General features: G+C 33.9%; 1 protein-coding gene across 1 annotated transcript; it reads right to left on the reverse strand.

Annotated features, from left to right (window-relative positions):
• Positions 1–159: 159 nt before the first annotated feature.
• LOC125830961 (DExH-box ATP-dependent RNA helicase DExH10-like) lies at positions 160–9,633 on the reverse strand. The gene is made up of 16 exons (XM_049510150.1): positions 8,624–9,633; positions 7,821–8,135; positions 7,611–7,715; positions 7,456–7,524; positions 7,116–7,283; positions 6,966–7,037; positions 6,757–6,873; positions 5,778–6,002; positions 5,532–5,690; positions 4,485–4,574; positions 4,251–4,343; positions 3,652–3,805; positions 3,101–3,249; positions 2,928–3,023; positions 757–849; positions 160–516 (listed from the first exon to the last, which is right to left on the reverse strand). The coding sequence occupies exons 1-16, from the start codon at positions 9,596–9,598 to the stop codon at positions 406–408; spliced, it is 2,991 nt and encodes a 996-aa protein (XP_049366107.1). The 5' UTR covers positions 9,599–9,633; the 3' UTR covers positions 160–405.
• Between the last annotated feature and the right edge of the window lie 5,100 nt (positions 9,634–14,733).

Raw genomic sequence — 14,733 nt, forward strand, 5'->3', positions numbered from 1 at the left:
AAAGCAAAATTACTGTCATTCTTGAAAGATTTCAATGAATATTTATTTATAGTTTCTTTTTCACCTCTTTGTATTACCATAATATCATTTTGTAGTTCAAAATAATAAAAGCTTTCACATTCTGTGTCTTTACTAAACAGCAGACAAGACAGTTTCCACACGACACATTTTGCTTTCCAGCGTCAAATTTCTTCATATTTGTGTGTATTACAAAACTGAGATACATCAGCTACAACTAGGGAAATAACTTGTGCTCCACATCTATCCTCGAGCAGTGGAACACTCGATTAGTTTTTCTATAAAGGAAGAAAATGAAATGCCGGCTAATCCTCATATCAATGGGGGGAAATTTACACATCACTTGATCTAAGGCTAATGAGAGTTCCCCAAGTACACACTCCTAGACTAGAGGTACAGAGAATTTGCAAACATTATCCCTCGTCGAAGGCTCTCACTGGCAGCAGCAAATTTGTTCTCCAAATCCACTTCTCCCGCAGCATGTGCAGCACCTTTTAACTGTAAATCCAAGAGACAAATTTCCAGTATTTGATTCCATAACATATATAAAGACGGGAACTCGTATCCAAAGTGTTACATAATGACATGCTTGTGTACAAGCGTTAATAATAAAAAAGAAAATCAACTTATTTCATGAAAGTACTCCTTGATGCACCAAACTAGCTTAGTAAACCCGTGATATTAAAGATCTAGGTTTTTTTCCCACATAAAAACTATACCAAAGTATCCATGAATTACCTGGTTCAAAAATTCATCAAGCCTTCTTACTAGCCGAATGATGCTACCTTCAAAGATATCAGTCATTTGTATAACCTCCGCGAAAGATGCTCCCTGAAGGAAAGCATTAAAACAAATAAGAGGAAAGAGTAAAAATTTGCAGTGTTTTCTTCTTCTTTTTCAATTGGGGTAAGGAAAGACCCTAGGTTAACTCAATGTGGAAGAGACAATGCTAGAAACCTTTGTTTAGGGCAACCGGCAATCATTTATTTTTAACCAAGGAAGAATCCTGCAACACTAAAATGTTCCTTAAAGACTGAACTTGAGCTGAACTGAATAAACCTCTTCCAAATACGAGAAACTAGTTTGATTATAATCAACTTTCCTCCAACTGGTTTCAATCATAAAAAACTAAGCAAGAGTAATCAGCAGTTCCAAATTCAAACTAGAAAATTATGGTTCCTGAATAAAAACAACTGCCCTATAGTAGATCAATACTCCTGAATGTGCCTCTTGTAGGTAAATGACGATCATGGAGCTTAACCAAAAATATGAACACCACAAGAACAAACAGAGTTAGGCTGACCACAAAGAACAAGAAATCACTCGCTTTCTAGATAGGAAAACTACACTGAAGGCAGAGGGGACTTCCAGTAGGTTTGCAATTAATAAAGAGCTTGGAAGATGATACATGCAGCCATTTTTTGGAGTATCTGGAACGAAAGGAATAGAAGATGCTTTGATGGAATATCAACTACCTACCAATCTTTAAAAGCTAATTGCCTCAATGTTTTTGTATAGTTGGGTTTATTTATCCCCTCTAGATTCCCCTGATTCATTTCTGAACTTTGTTAGCTCCTCGACTCTTAAGAGCATCTCCAACCCTACACTCTATTTTACTATCCAAATATAGAGTTCTCTATTTTTTCAGACAACCATCTCCAACCCAATTCTCTATCTCTTACTCTCTAATAAAAATCTTCTTCTCTCTCCTCAATATTATATTATTATTTCTATTTCTATTTCATTTTTTTATTTCATAATATAAATCCGTTCTTTCTTTTTCCAAAATAATCACCGTATATAATTTTCATAAAATTTTATTTTATTCAAAATTTTAAAGAACTACAAATAATTGAAAAAAGATATCAACAAGCACAACCACATTCACAAGCACAACAATTCTTTGGATCATACACTATTTATTTTTTCTGGATATTGTTAAATTTGAAAACGACTTACTGGTTTACTAAATTATTGTTGTGATTTTTAAAATTATTATGTTATATATTGTATTGTTAACTTGTATTTAAATTAGTATATCATGTATTGTATTTTTAAATTAAAATTTTCTTATCATTTAAATTTTGTGCATTCTTCATAGTGAAAATAAATAATAATATCAAATTATCACTTAAAGTGACAAAAGCTGGAAAAAAAATATTTGAAATATTGTTAATTCGGGATGAAAGTAGTATATATTAAATAATATATTTTTTAAAAAGTTGTATTACATTTAAAAAGAATTACAAATATTAGAAATTTAATTAATAACCTTATATGAAAAATAATATGTTAATTACAAAATAATAGAAATAATACTAAAATAATAGAGGTGAATAGTAGTTCTCTATTCACCTCTCTATAAATAGAGAATAGACGACTTTTTAGAGTGTGGTTGGAGACCCAATTCTCAATTTTACTCTCCAAATGTAGAGAATGGAGAGTAAAATAGAGTGGGGTTGGAGATGGTCTAACTAACAATGTAAAGGAGAGTTGACCTTTTGCTACTAAGTTTTTGTAACTATTATGCATCTACTTGATGCCTGCAATAGAACTAATTACTTCATCAAAAGAAATTAAAGAGTTTGGAATTTGATGGTTGAAAGGACAGATTTCATGGTTCACCCCCCAGCCCAAAACATAAAAAAGGTGGAATTTTTAAAAAAGACCAGTTTTTACCTATCAGATAAGGAAAAGGAAAAGACAAATGAAATAGATGAGGTTGCTGGTTTCAGCAAGATAGATGTCCTATAGATAGTAGTTTCTTTGGACTGAAGCATGGAAAACTAGTGTCAATCATAAGCTCCTCGTGAGTTGGCTTATAGAAAAATGTTGCAAAAAACATGAACTTGTAGTATCACTCTAATTTAAGCATGGAATTGAACACAACATTGGCATTGACACTTTACCTTCGACCAACAGTAAATGACATCCATCAAGAATGGCCGTACTGATGCCTCTACATACTCTTCAATGTTTATCTCCAACTTGCATTCACGTTGAATCTGCAAATGGAAAAAAAAGTTTTTGCTTGTGCTTCTGACATGCAATCATTGAATTGCAAACCCTATATAAGACTGACCTCTGCTATTCTTCTTGCAGTATCTTGTAGCTGTTGTAATGGTTTAGTTAGCTCAGCTCTTAAATGTATTTGTTCATTTGTTTTGTCTCCTGGGATAAAGCAACTTGCCAGAGCCGCAGTTTGATGATGATCAAGATCATTGAATGTACCTAGCAAAAAAGATTATTCACAAATCGTATATCACTGGTTCATAGCTACTTCTGGCACACACCCAAAGGAAAACTAAAGCAACTAGTTGGATTCTGAAATCCAGTTAGCAGAAGTACTCAGCAATACAGGCATAAAAGAGACAACTGAGCAGTAAAGGAAAAAATAATTTATTTATTTTTGTAATATCAGTTCCAGTGCAACTACATGGTTGTCAAATCCTTATATCGCAAAAAGAGTAAGCTTGGGCACGCATTAATTCGTTTTAATGTGAACTCATTTGCTTTCACTCTTAAGAATTTCAAAACCATGTCTTCATGCGTTCCAAAGTAATACACATTGCTCCCACTTTTTAAATCAAGTCCAAAGAATTAAAACTGCATACTAATATGTACAAATATTACCATTCAACATCAATTCAGTCACGAGGAGTTCATCCCCGGTGTCTATCAAGCAGGCTGCTCGTCCCTTCAACAGCACAACACCATCAGCATCTATGTGACCCAGCTTCTTCAAGACTTGGGAACGGTTTTTAAGTTCATCACGAAATTTTTGAAGCTGAAAATTGTCAATCTCGTATTAAATAAATAAATTGATAAAATCCAGTAAAGTACTAAAAGGTTACAGCAGTAACTCCAAGGTGATGTAAGTGAAGTTTAATATATATAAATACCATCTTGAAGCTCAAAAGAATATATAGTATAGAAGAAAACTTGAGAAGGATGAGAGCAAAAAACGTGCCACAGGATGTTGATTGTTCAGGACTAATCAGAAGAGAACGTCCTGAACCTTTTAAATGAAAAGAGAAAGCAAATCTTGAATAGAAAAACTGGAAATAGAAAATTATATAATGAACCAACCTAGTTTAGTGATTGAAGAACATTGGAGTGAAATAAGCCAGAATTTAACGGGATAGATATAGAGGATTCATGTAGCAAAAACTAACAAGTTTGGGATTCAGGAGTAGTTGATTTAATTGATTCATTCCACATAGGAGCTTTACCTGTGAATCCCGCATTTTTGACTTGAGCTGTTGAATTTCATGGTTCACTTCCGCCTTCTTTTGGAAACTCTTAAGTTGATGTTCATCTTGTGACTGTTCCACATGTGTGCAATATCATATGTAGAAAGTAGTGACAATAATTAAATCATATTCATCAAAAACATAAAAAGCAAAAGCTTATACTTTTCATGCATCCTCACAGATTAAACAGTAAAAATAAACTTTTTGTCAAACCTTGTGTAGTGGATGAGCAAACAATTTTTTCTCCAGTTCTTCAATCTGGTTCACTATATCAACAAATTCAGGATCTTCAAATCCCATGTCCTACAACAATAGAAATCAGGAAAAGCAGCAACAAACTTATCTTGATCAGTAGTTCGAAGCTGAAGAAAGATTGTTTATAAGGTTCATTCCACAACCAGTAAGCCTCCGTTATACTTAACCCAAACAGAACAAAACTATGCTGGATGTGATGCTAAATTCATGTGAGACTACAAGAACAATAAATGCAGAATTCTGACCAGCATAAGATGAATGCCAGAGAAAGTAACAATGTTAAAAAAAAAATTGGATGACCGAGAAATCCGTCAGGAGCCGACCCTTGGGGCCAACTATAGCACTCAAAACACGCAGATGATGGGCCCGCCCCTCTATCCTTATCTGCTAAATACCAGAGTTAGTTTGTTTGGCGCAAGGCTCAAACTTGTAACCTAAGACACAAGTCCCTCAATGAAAGTAAGAACAGTTATTCTCAACAAGATATAGGACAGTAGAATGGTACTTGGCATCAAATGCAGCTAGGATACACAATGAATGAAAGTAATATGATAATGATAGTACAATTAGCTGACGGAAGATACTTTCCCTTTCAGCTCTTTTTTTCTTTTTATTACTGAGAATTGTGCATCAACAATTCAAAAATGCTCTATGAGTAGGTTAGCCTAGACTGCAATCATATAGGGTACAGATCAACCATGAAGTGCATATAGCCTCCGCTGTTTGTGAAGGAACACGTAAAATACAGTTGAATTACACATGGCTCCAGTTTCCTATAAGTGACACTAATTTATGGTTTTTGACATGATTGGCAATCTCTCCAAACAAAGAATTTCAGTTAACCAGATAATCATTTCACAAAAGGAACCAAAAAGGACACAATTAAGATGCCAATCTTCTCTCACCAAAATGTGTTTAAGTTTTGGCTTTTACTAACAGACGGTTCCATATTAAAAATGCCAAATGTTGAATCCAATGTGGAACCAGAAGTAAGATCATTCATACCTTTACAGGGTTAAGCTTCGGGAGGCCTTGAGGAAAACGTTTCTGAAGCTCCTGAACAGCAAGAAGGATGCTTTGCCTTGCCTCCAATGGCCGAAGATCCGCAGGAACAGATATTCTAAGCTTACTGAGGGAAGAAATCAGGGGCAATTGAACAGGAACCTAATATTTGGAAACATACTCAGGAATGAAGTCATAATCTAATTTAGTTAGAGGAAATAAACAATTATTACAAACTTATGTACTCACTACATGCATTTCTCCCTTCTCCCCTGGACGAGGAGGACATGGTTTGGGTTGAGAACCATTTTCACCAGAACCAAGAGAGCAATGAAGTAGGGTATCCACAATATAGCCCGTGCTACGTGAAGCAGAGAGTGCAGCAGGCATAGAACCCGACGCAGCTGGAGGCTTTTTTACCACATTGACTACAACACCCCAACCCCAATCTTTTCCACCTTCCCATACCTTGACCTGCCATCATTGATGCAATCTCAATGAACACCATTAAGATGAACAGTCTAATGGGGAAAGTCAAAAATTTATTAAGTGAATGAATTTTCAAACAATACAAACAGATAAATGAATTTTTTTGAGAATGAAAAAAAAATGAATTGAACACCACAAAAGTAATAAATAGCACACACAATCCCACATCGCATGGGGTCCACAACGAGTACAGTGGCTTAAGTTAATGGAAACTAACAGCAATCACGTAGCATCATGAGAAAATAGAATCCTCTATCTATTTTGATAGGTAAGGAGCAATAGCAAATGACCCAAGCAAAAAAATTCACAAAGGTAAAGTTAGAACGAGAGCAAGAAATTACTGATAAAAAAAAGAGCAAGAAATTACTGATAAAAGAAAAAAGAGCAAGAAATTACTGATAAAAAAAGAGTAAGAAATTACTGACAAAAAAGGAGCAAGAAAGTATAAGAAGTATCTAAAGTGTAAGTTGCAGAAGGAAAGAACACAGAACTACGGCTCATCTCACAAAGAGACTTAGGCATCAATAGTAATTAGTTAAAAGTTACATTTCGCGGGCTTCCAAAAATATGGCAGATAGATTCATGTGCACCCAAAAATAGAGGAGAGGCAGAGACATGGTGACGAAATCATATAAGGGGTCAAAATAGGGTAATGTCACGTATGTCCACACTGCACACTAATCAGAGCTCAATATACTCACAAAAGTACAGTAGAGAATAGAGATGCCTCGCCACTTACCAGCCTGCCGGGAAGAAGAAAATGGAGAACCCTTTCAGGCCGTGTTATTTCAGCCATCAGTTTTTTCTCACGTTGTGCTATCTCAAGCTTTAGTTTATGATATTCTGCGACCTCACCCTACAAGTAGAGAGAAACAAATTTCAGGATCTATTGCATAAGAAGATAGAGGTATCTGAAAACCACGATAAGTCGACAACAACTTATTTTACCTCCCCTGATGCATCAAGCTTTGCAGCTTCTTCTTCCAGCTTAGAGACCTTCTTTCCAATGTCAGGTAACGCCTTACACAAAGACAACCCACTGTCAGTCATTAAATAAAACGCAGTCAATGATAGAATGGGCGTTGACAAAGACAAAACCTTCTCATGCTGAAACTGGTGGAATGAGTGTTTGATAACATGCTCGGCAGTAAATTGGCCTTGAGCATGACTCAATAAATTCAGAATTGTATAGTAACTCAGCCTAAACGTGCTGACTAATGGAGCTGGTTTACCCAAAACCATGTCCTTGATGCTATCCATCTCCATCTGAAATCATCAAACACTACGTAAGCCATCCACCAAAAGAGCTAAGAAGAATACTTGACAACATTGTTTGCAATTTTGCATATGCTTGAGTGGCTAAAACTATACGTTTCAAGATGACAATAACAGTTATCTACGAGATTCTCTTAAAGTAAGAATATTACTACCAACTTACCTTCTCATCAATCATGATAATACAAATACCACGGTCATCTTTTCCACGACGTCCTGCTCTTCCACTCATCTGCATGAAAGAAAAAAGAATTTGAAGAATAAAAAACTGAAATGCAAAATGATTTAAGTCATGTCATATGGGCAATTCAGACTCACCTGTATATACTCACCAGATCCAATGTAACGATGACTATCACCATCCCATTTCTTTACACTGGTAAAGACAACAGTTTTCGCAGGCATGTTTAGCCCCATGGCGAACTATCAAAACATTAGAAGGGAACACAAAGGAGAAAAATCATTAGGGGAGTCTAACTACACAAGATTACAAGACACACACAACAAAAAAAAAAGGGAAGTCATTACAGTCTCTGTTGCAAAAAGAGCCTTGATGAGTCCTTCTTGGAAGAGAAGTTCCACAAGTTCCTTTATAACAGGAAGCAGGCCAGAGTGGTGAACAGCAATCCCACGCTGAAGTAGGGGCAACATTAATTCAATAGCTGGTAAGTTTCTATCTTCCTCGCTCAAGCAATCCACTGCATTATGGAAAACCTCCTTCACTATTTCCTTCTCCTCTTCAGTATTAAAATCAAGCTTGGGCATAGACATTGCATGTTGTTCGCATTCTCTTCTACTAAAACTGAACACAATGACTGGCTGAAACTTCCGTTCCATGATCATCTAATTGTCAAGAATCAATTGCTTCAGTGATATGAGGCATCACCATTGTTATAGTAAATCATTAAACAACTGTAAAGGGCAATGTATTATGACACGGTGTTTTTAAAAGCCATAAGGCATACGAGTGACAAGGTTCATGGGACATGAAGCCATTTTATGTAACAATCAATTTGGTGGATCACGTCGTTACCTCATAATTTTCTTAAAATTTTGTCTTCACTTATTATTTAATAATCATATTTTATCCTTTACCCTACCTTTTCATATCAGCTCTACCTCGTACCCTATTTTCCTTACAGGTTTATCATTCAAATTGTTGATGTGTATTGTGTAACATTGAAGAGCACGGCTTCACTCAAGAAGCAAGTTTCATATGTAAAAACGCTGTTATGAAAAGAATCTAAGTATCCTAAGAAAGTAAGTTGATATAACAAGAAAGAGCAAAACCAAGATAATATCATCTGGAGACCAAAGTACCAACTACACACCTTGACAATTTTGCAGATATCTGAGACACCACCAGAGGTAGAGCCACCTTTAGCAATTCTACCTCTAACCCTAGCATTTGCGCTGTTGCTACCATCTCCTACTTTCTTCTTTGCAAAACTATCCTGCATCTTCAAAAAATTGTCCTCTCTAAACTGCTCATTTTCATCAATAACAAGATACAATCCAGAACCACCCATTGGAAACATATAATGCTGCAACGGGGTAGGCCGAAAATCAGTGTAGACTACATGACATGGCTGTTTATGAATATTGCATATCCATTCAGCAAACTGAGTAGCATTTGACATAGTCGCTGAAAGAAAAACCATCTTAATAGCTGGTGGCAAGAATATAATACTCTCTTCCCAAACAACCCCTCTTTCACGATCCTTCATGTAATGTATCTCATCAAATATAACCCAGGCAACTTCCTTTAACACCTCAGAACCCCTATAAAGCATACCCCTTAATATCTCCGTCGTCATCACCAAACAACTCGCATTTGGTGAAAGCGTTACATCACCAGTCATCAAACCAACATCAGAAAACTCATGACTTAACTCTCTGTACTTCTGATTACTCAAAGCTTTCAAAGGCGAAGTATAAATAACCCTTTGTTTATCCCTAAACGACATTGCAATTGCGTACTCAGCAACAGCAGTTTTCCCAGCGGAGGTATGTGCTGATACAAGGATTGATTCATTTCGTTCCAAGCATGCAACTGACACTTCCTGAAATGGGTCGAGCTTGAATGGGTAGATTTTCGCCATTTCACCATTGTAACAAGGATTTGAAAGGGTTCCGTGAATTGATTCGTCATTTGTAGAAGTGTAACTAGATGGAACTGCTACCTCGTGCACGCAGGTTCTAGTTAAATTTGCTCTCTTGGAAGATGAATTTAGCTCCGGGACTTCCTTCTCGCCGGGGTTCGCCTCCGGTTCCTTCCGTTTCACGGCAGCCGGAGAAGACTCCATTTCAGTTAGTTTAGGGTTTCGGCTTAAACCCCTCTTTACTAAGCAGTTACAGTAGTTGTTTTTCCGAATCGGAAAATCCCTTATGGCAGGTAAAGCTATTGGTTGGGTTTATTAAAATGAATATAAGTGGCTTTATGTGTTTGGCCACGTTTCATTACGAAATTTGAAAAAAAAAAAGTTTTCATTTTTAAAATATAAAATAATATTTGAAATTATATGTTTGATCATTAATATAATTTAAATTTACTTAATATTTTATAAATATTATTTTTTTCATTATTTTTCAAAAATAATGAAATTTTGAGATTCAACTTTAAATTAAATTTTAGAATTTTATGACCAAATGCAATTTTGAGAGTTCAATTCTCAAGAAATGGAAAAATTTCATGGTTACTTTCTAAATATATTTGCACATAAATTTGATTGAAATTTCAAAAAGTATATTTATCTGTCATATTTTTTTAATATAATTATCCTTATAAAACTTTGAACATACATTTATGTTAAACTATTAAATTTAAGGGTAATTAATACAAATATCACTAGTCTAGGAGTTAAGGCAGCTAATTATTTGTTTTCACATGAGTTTTTGATATTACAATTCTTGTCATTTTTAGTCCCACTCCCCCCCCCCCCAATCGTCAGGGCCAGCGTTCTCGAGCATCCCAATCCTATGAGAAAAAAGGAAAGAGCCTAACCACCCATAGATAAAAGCTAGCCTTTCGAGAAAGCCCCAACAGAACTCCCTTTCACAGAAAATGGAGAGATGAATATATTTATTGAATCTGTCGGGACTGACAAGGCTCGAACCCCCAGCTTCCGCCTTGACAGGAAAGTGCTCTGACCGATTGAACATGTTAAGCACATGTATCCTGAGTGTTTCGATATATGTATCAAAGTATCTTGGATACATGTTAAGCACATGTACATCTAATTATGTGTATCTAGTTATGAAATGTCATTGACATGCAATAATTTAGGAGCTAAGTATACGTAGAGTAGAATGATTCTATAGGAATTACTATATCATTGATCCAAAAAAAAAAAGAAATCAAAAATTTAAAAATCTTCCATTTTTTTTAGTATCAACAATCTTTTCGGTATCTCTTTTCTAAATTTCTTCTTCTGCTTATGTTAATTCGAGTTTTGAATTTTCTAGAATTAACAATGACAAGTATTTATCAAGTACAAACTTTTATCAGATACATAAAAGAAACAAAAAAAAAAATAAAAAAAAAATTCAAATATAATGAAGAAACGGTTCAGATACAAATTATTATTTTTTAAACAAAAGAGAAAGGATATATATAGAAGAAACAAATTTTTTGATCGTCAAAGCAAACAAAGAAACATCTAAATCAATGAACCTTCAAGAAAATAATTTCGTATAACTATCCAAATCCAGAGAAAAAAATAGATAAATAACTTAAAAAATGTTAAATCAGTTACAAACTTTAACAATTTAATTTATAGTGCTACATTTTCCATTCTAGTTGAAGATGATTGTGTGGGAGAGAAGGGCTAAAGAGAATTGAGTGATAAATATGGGAGATGAGAATGAAGAGAGGGTGGACTGATTTGAAGTTAACACATAAATTAGGGAGATAATTAAGTGATGGATATATAAGGACTCTATTTTAGGTTAATTTTAAGGAGTGGTGTTTCTTAATGTATCTTATTTCAAATCTGGTACATAATTATTGAATAGTAGGATGATAGGTAATTATTTGAAAGTATAGATAAGATTAATAGATATAGTATGGATGTATGTCTAATTAGACAATTCTTTTATAATTTTAATGTTTCTAACCTTATTATCTTACGTAGCGCGTACATGTCACCTACATAAATATGTTTTTATTCCAATTTAAGAAAATCAATAATTGTTCTACCCAACACACCTTTCATGTATTAATTTTCATATAATTTACATAACATTTGATAGATCGATAGAAAATAAGTTATTCATGTATATAATTAATATGATATTTGGTTGACAATTTAGAAATTCGCATAACTAGTACATGTATAAGTTATGAATAAATGTATGTATTATTTTATGCATGCAAGATAGAAGGTACAATAACTAATTCATACATAACAAATACTTGCATAAGACTCACTCAACTAATTAAATCATGCATTACTAATACATGCATAACTCTAATTACCAACTACCAAACGATCCTTAATGGGATCATTTAGTAGCTCGGTTAAATATGAGTAATGTAAGTATTAGATCCTGCATATGCAATATTATATTCGATAGCTGATTAAGAGGTAAATTATTCATGTAAGATTTGCAATTAAGAAACCCACATAACAAATATATGAATTATAAGATATAATGAAATCTATGTACTATTATCCTATGCAAAACAGAGGGTAAAATAGCTAACCACTATATAACTAACACAAACATAAAATAATACATATATTCACTCAGAATTAATTTATACATTACTAATACCCGCACAACTATAACACGCTACCAAACTACCCCTATTTGTTTCTTGAAATGGTGTTGAAAATTTTGGAAGGAGTGTCAATGCTTACATCTTGGATAGGGATGATCATGGGGCGGGTTAGGGAGGGTTGGGGCGGGTTAAGAGTTCCCCTATTAAAATTTTGCCCTACATTACCCTGCCCCGTTTAAGTCTGCCCTATTTAGATCAAGCCCTACCCTGCCCCATTTAGCCCCGCACTGCCCTATTTAACCTCACATTACTTAAGTGAAATATACTCCCTCCGTCCTTATTTAATTGTCCATATTTCCTCTTTTAGTTGTCCCTATTACTTGTCCATTTTGACAAATCAAGAAAGGACAAATTTTTTTCCTATTATACCCTCATTTAAACTTCTTGAAAATTTCTAAGTTTTAATTCATCCTTTTTGAAACCATAATTAATAAGGGTAAAATTGTAACTTCACTATGCTAATTATTGTTATCTTAATATGTGTGTCATTTCTAAAATGGACAACTAAAAAGGGACGGAGGGAGTAATATTTACTAATTTAAATTAAATGAAACATGTCATCACTGCATCGGTAGCATATGCCTACGTGAGAGTAGTTTCTCCTTATTATGAGGGCATAAGATATGAATATAACCTCCGACTATTAAGATAACTAACCACGTTGTTCATAATATTATCCACGTTCCTCAATTTTTCATTCACAAAAAACACTAAACTTCTAAGTTTAATCCTTTTAGCGTATTTCAACATTGTTTTTTGTTTTGCTGCTTCACAATTCTTATACAAATCTATATTTTTCAAAGTTCAACTTAAAGACATTCGACTTATTTGTCTATTGTTCTTAGGATGCTGACGAGATTACGGATCGACTTCACAAGCTATTCTTACGGTGGAGGAACATGATTCAATTGAGATTTTAGTTTGGGAAAGTCCTGAATCTTTGGGGCCTTCAGGATGTGATGAGTCGACATCAAGGTGTCAAACGACTCCATCTATAAGAGCTCTTGGGAGTCATCAGCCTGTTTTGGTCTGGAAGTAATATTGGTAGGTAAGAATCTATTTCAATTTTTTTTCTAATTCAAAGACGACATTAAGAGAAAAACACCACGACTCTATGATAAATATATGCTCAACATGTATCAATGGCAACCAGAATTCCATACTAACTCTCATATATTTAACATATCTGAAATATGGCTCCAAGTCTGAAATTCCCCTTTCTTCACACCTCATCATTTCTTTAATAAATAAAGTAAAAAAAAATGACCTCTTGTGGAAGGAGATAACTTGTTGAGCAGAATATCAATGATAAAGTTCAGGGGACTGCTCGTGTAATTGCTAATGATCTGAAATATAACGATACAACGAACCTTTAAGCGTTGAATATCATAAGGAAAGACAAACAAGACTACACATTGTGCTAAATCAGAATGAGAATTTCTATCATGTGGCAAATTTGGAAGGCAAGAAATTCGAAGAGTTTCAATGTAGAAATTTTTGAATCCAATGATATTGTAAACAAAACTCTTTTTAATTTTCATGAATATGAAAATAATTTGATTCCTACACAATCTTCTACAATTATACTTGCTTGTAATAATGATAGAAATATAATTGCGGCACAAGATGATATTATTTTGTTTGCAGATGCTAGTGCACATAAATTTATGTTAATGTACTATTATTCACTTTAACTGTCACCTAAATAAATCACACCCCCTACCATCCCTTACACTTGCCCATCATGATACCTTACACTTGTACACCTACTTTATGACACACCATACCTTACTTTACACTTGTCCACCATTCCTATCTACTTTCTTTAATATGCACATGCATAATAATGCATACTTGACTAATTTACATAATAATGCATACTTGACTAATTTACATCTTATCTACACATCTTTTTGACTATTTTACGTTATTTACTTTATCTTTTTTGCCCCTTTGTCTGCTATTTGCATCTTATCTTCATCATCTTCTTTTACTCTAAATCGACATCTGGAATTATGTTATCTTCACCATTACATTTCGAACATATGTGATAAGGATATTTATGTCCAATTAATTTGCAATATCTGATTAATAACTCTGTCGAATTGATTGCTATGGTAACCCGCTTCAAGCCTTTGATACCCCAATTCAATATGCTGAGAAAATCATCACTATTGAAGCAATCACAAATTATATAGCGCTGGAGTATGCTAAGAAAAAGTGTTGGACAAAGGTGCAAGTCTTATTATATTCAAAAAATGTGGTGCATATGATACTATAAAGAATTATAGTTTTATGAGAGATAGACACTACTTGTAAAGATATTTGGAAACTTATAGTAACCTATAATTTCGCAAAGTTTTCCATTTCGTTATTACATAAAATTGTTTGACTTTATCAGAAAAGAAACAAAATAAGATATATAAAAGAAATAATTCAAATATAATAAAGAAACGATTCATATACAAATTTTTTTTTAAAAAAAAGGTATACATTGAAGAAACAGATTTTTTGGCCATCAAAGCAAATAAAGAAACATCTAAATCAATGAACCTTCAAAAAAACAAATTGGTATATATCTATCCAAATCTAGAGAGAAAAAAATATTAAGTGAAAACTATAAAAAAAAAATAGATACATAATTTAAACAATGACTAA

The sequence above is a fragment of the Solanum verrucosum genome, unplaced genomic scaffold (assembly GCF_900185275.1).
Source record: "Solanum verrucosum unplaced genomic scaffold, falcon-dt-bn FXZP01000049.1, whole genome shotgun sequence".
NCBI classification, from domain to species: Eukaryota; Viridiplantae; Streptophyta; class Magnoliopsida; order Solanales; family Solanaceae; genus Solanum; species Solanum verrucosum.

Coding starts and splice junctions, on each gene's coding strand:
- LOC125830961 (XM_049510150.1), bottom strand. CDS start 9,598: ATGGAGTCTTCTCCGGCTGCCGTGAAACGGAAGGAACCGGAGGCGAAC. Junction 6,874..6,965: donor AGCTTGATGCATCAGGGGAG/GTAAAATAAGTT, acceptor CTCTACTTGTAG/GGTGAGGTCGCAGAATATCA. Junction 517..756: donor TTGATGAATTTTTGAACCAG/GTAATTCATGGA, acceptor TTGGATTTACAG/TTAAAAGGTGCTGCACATGC.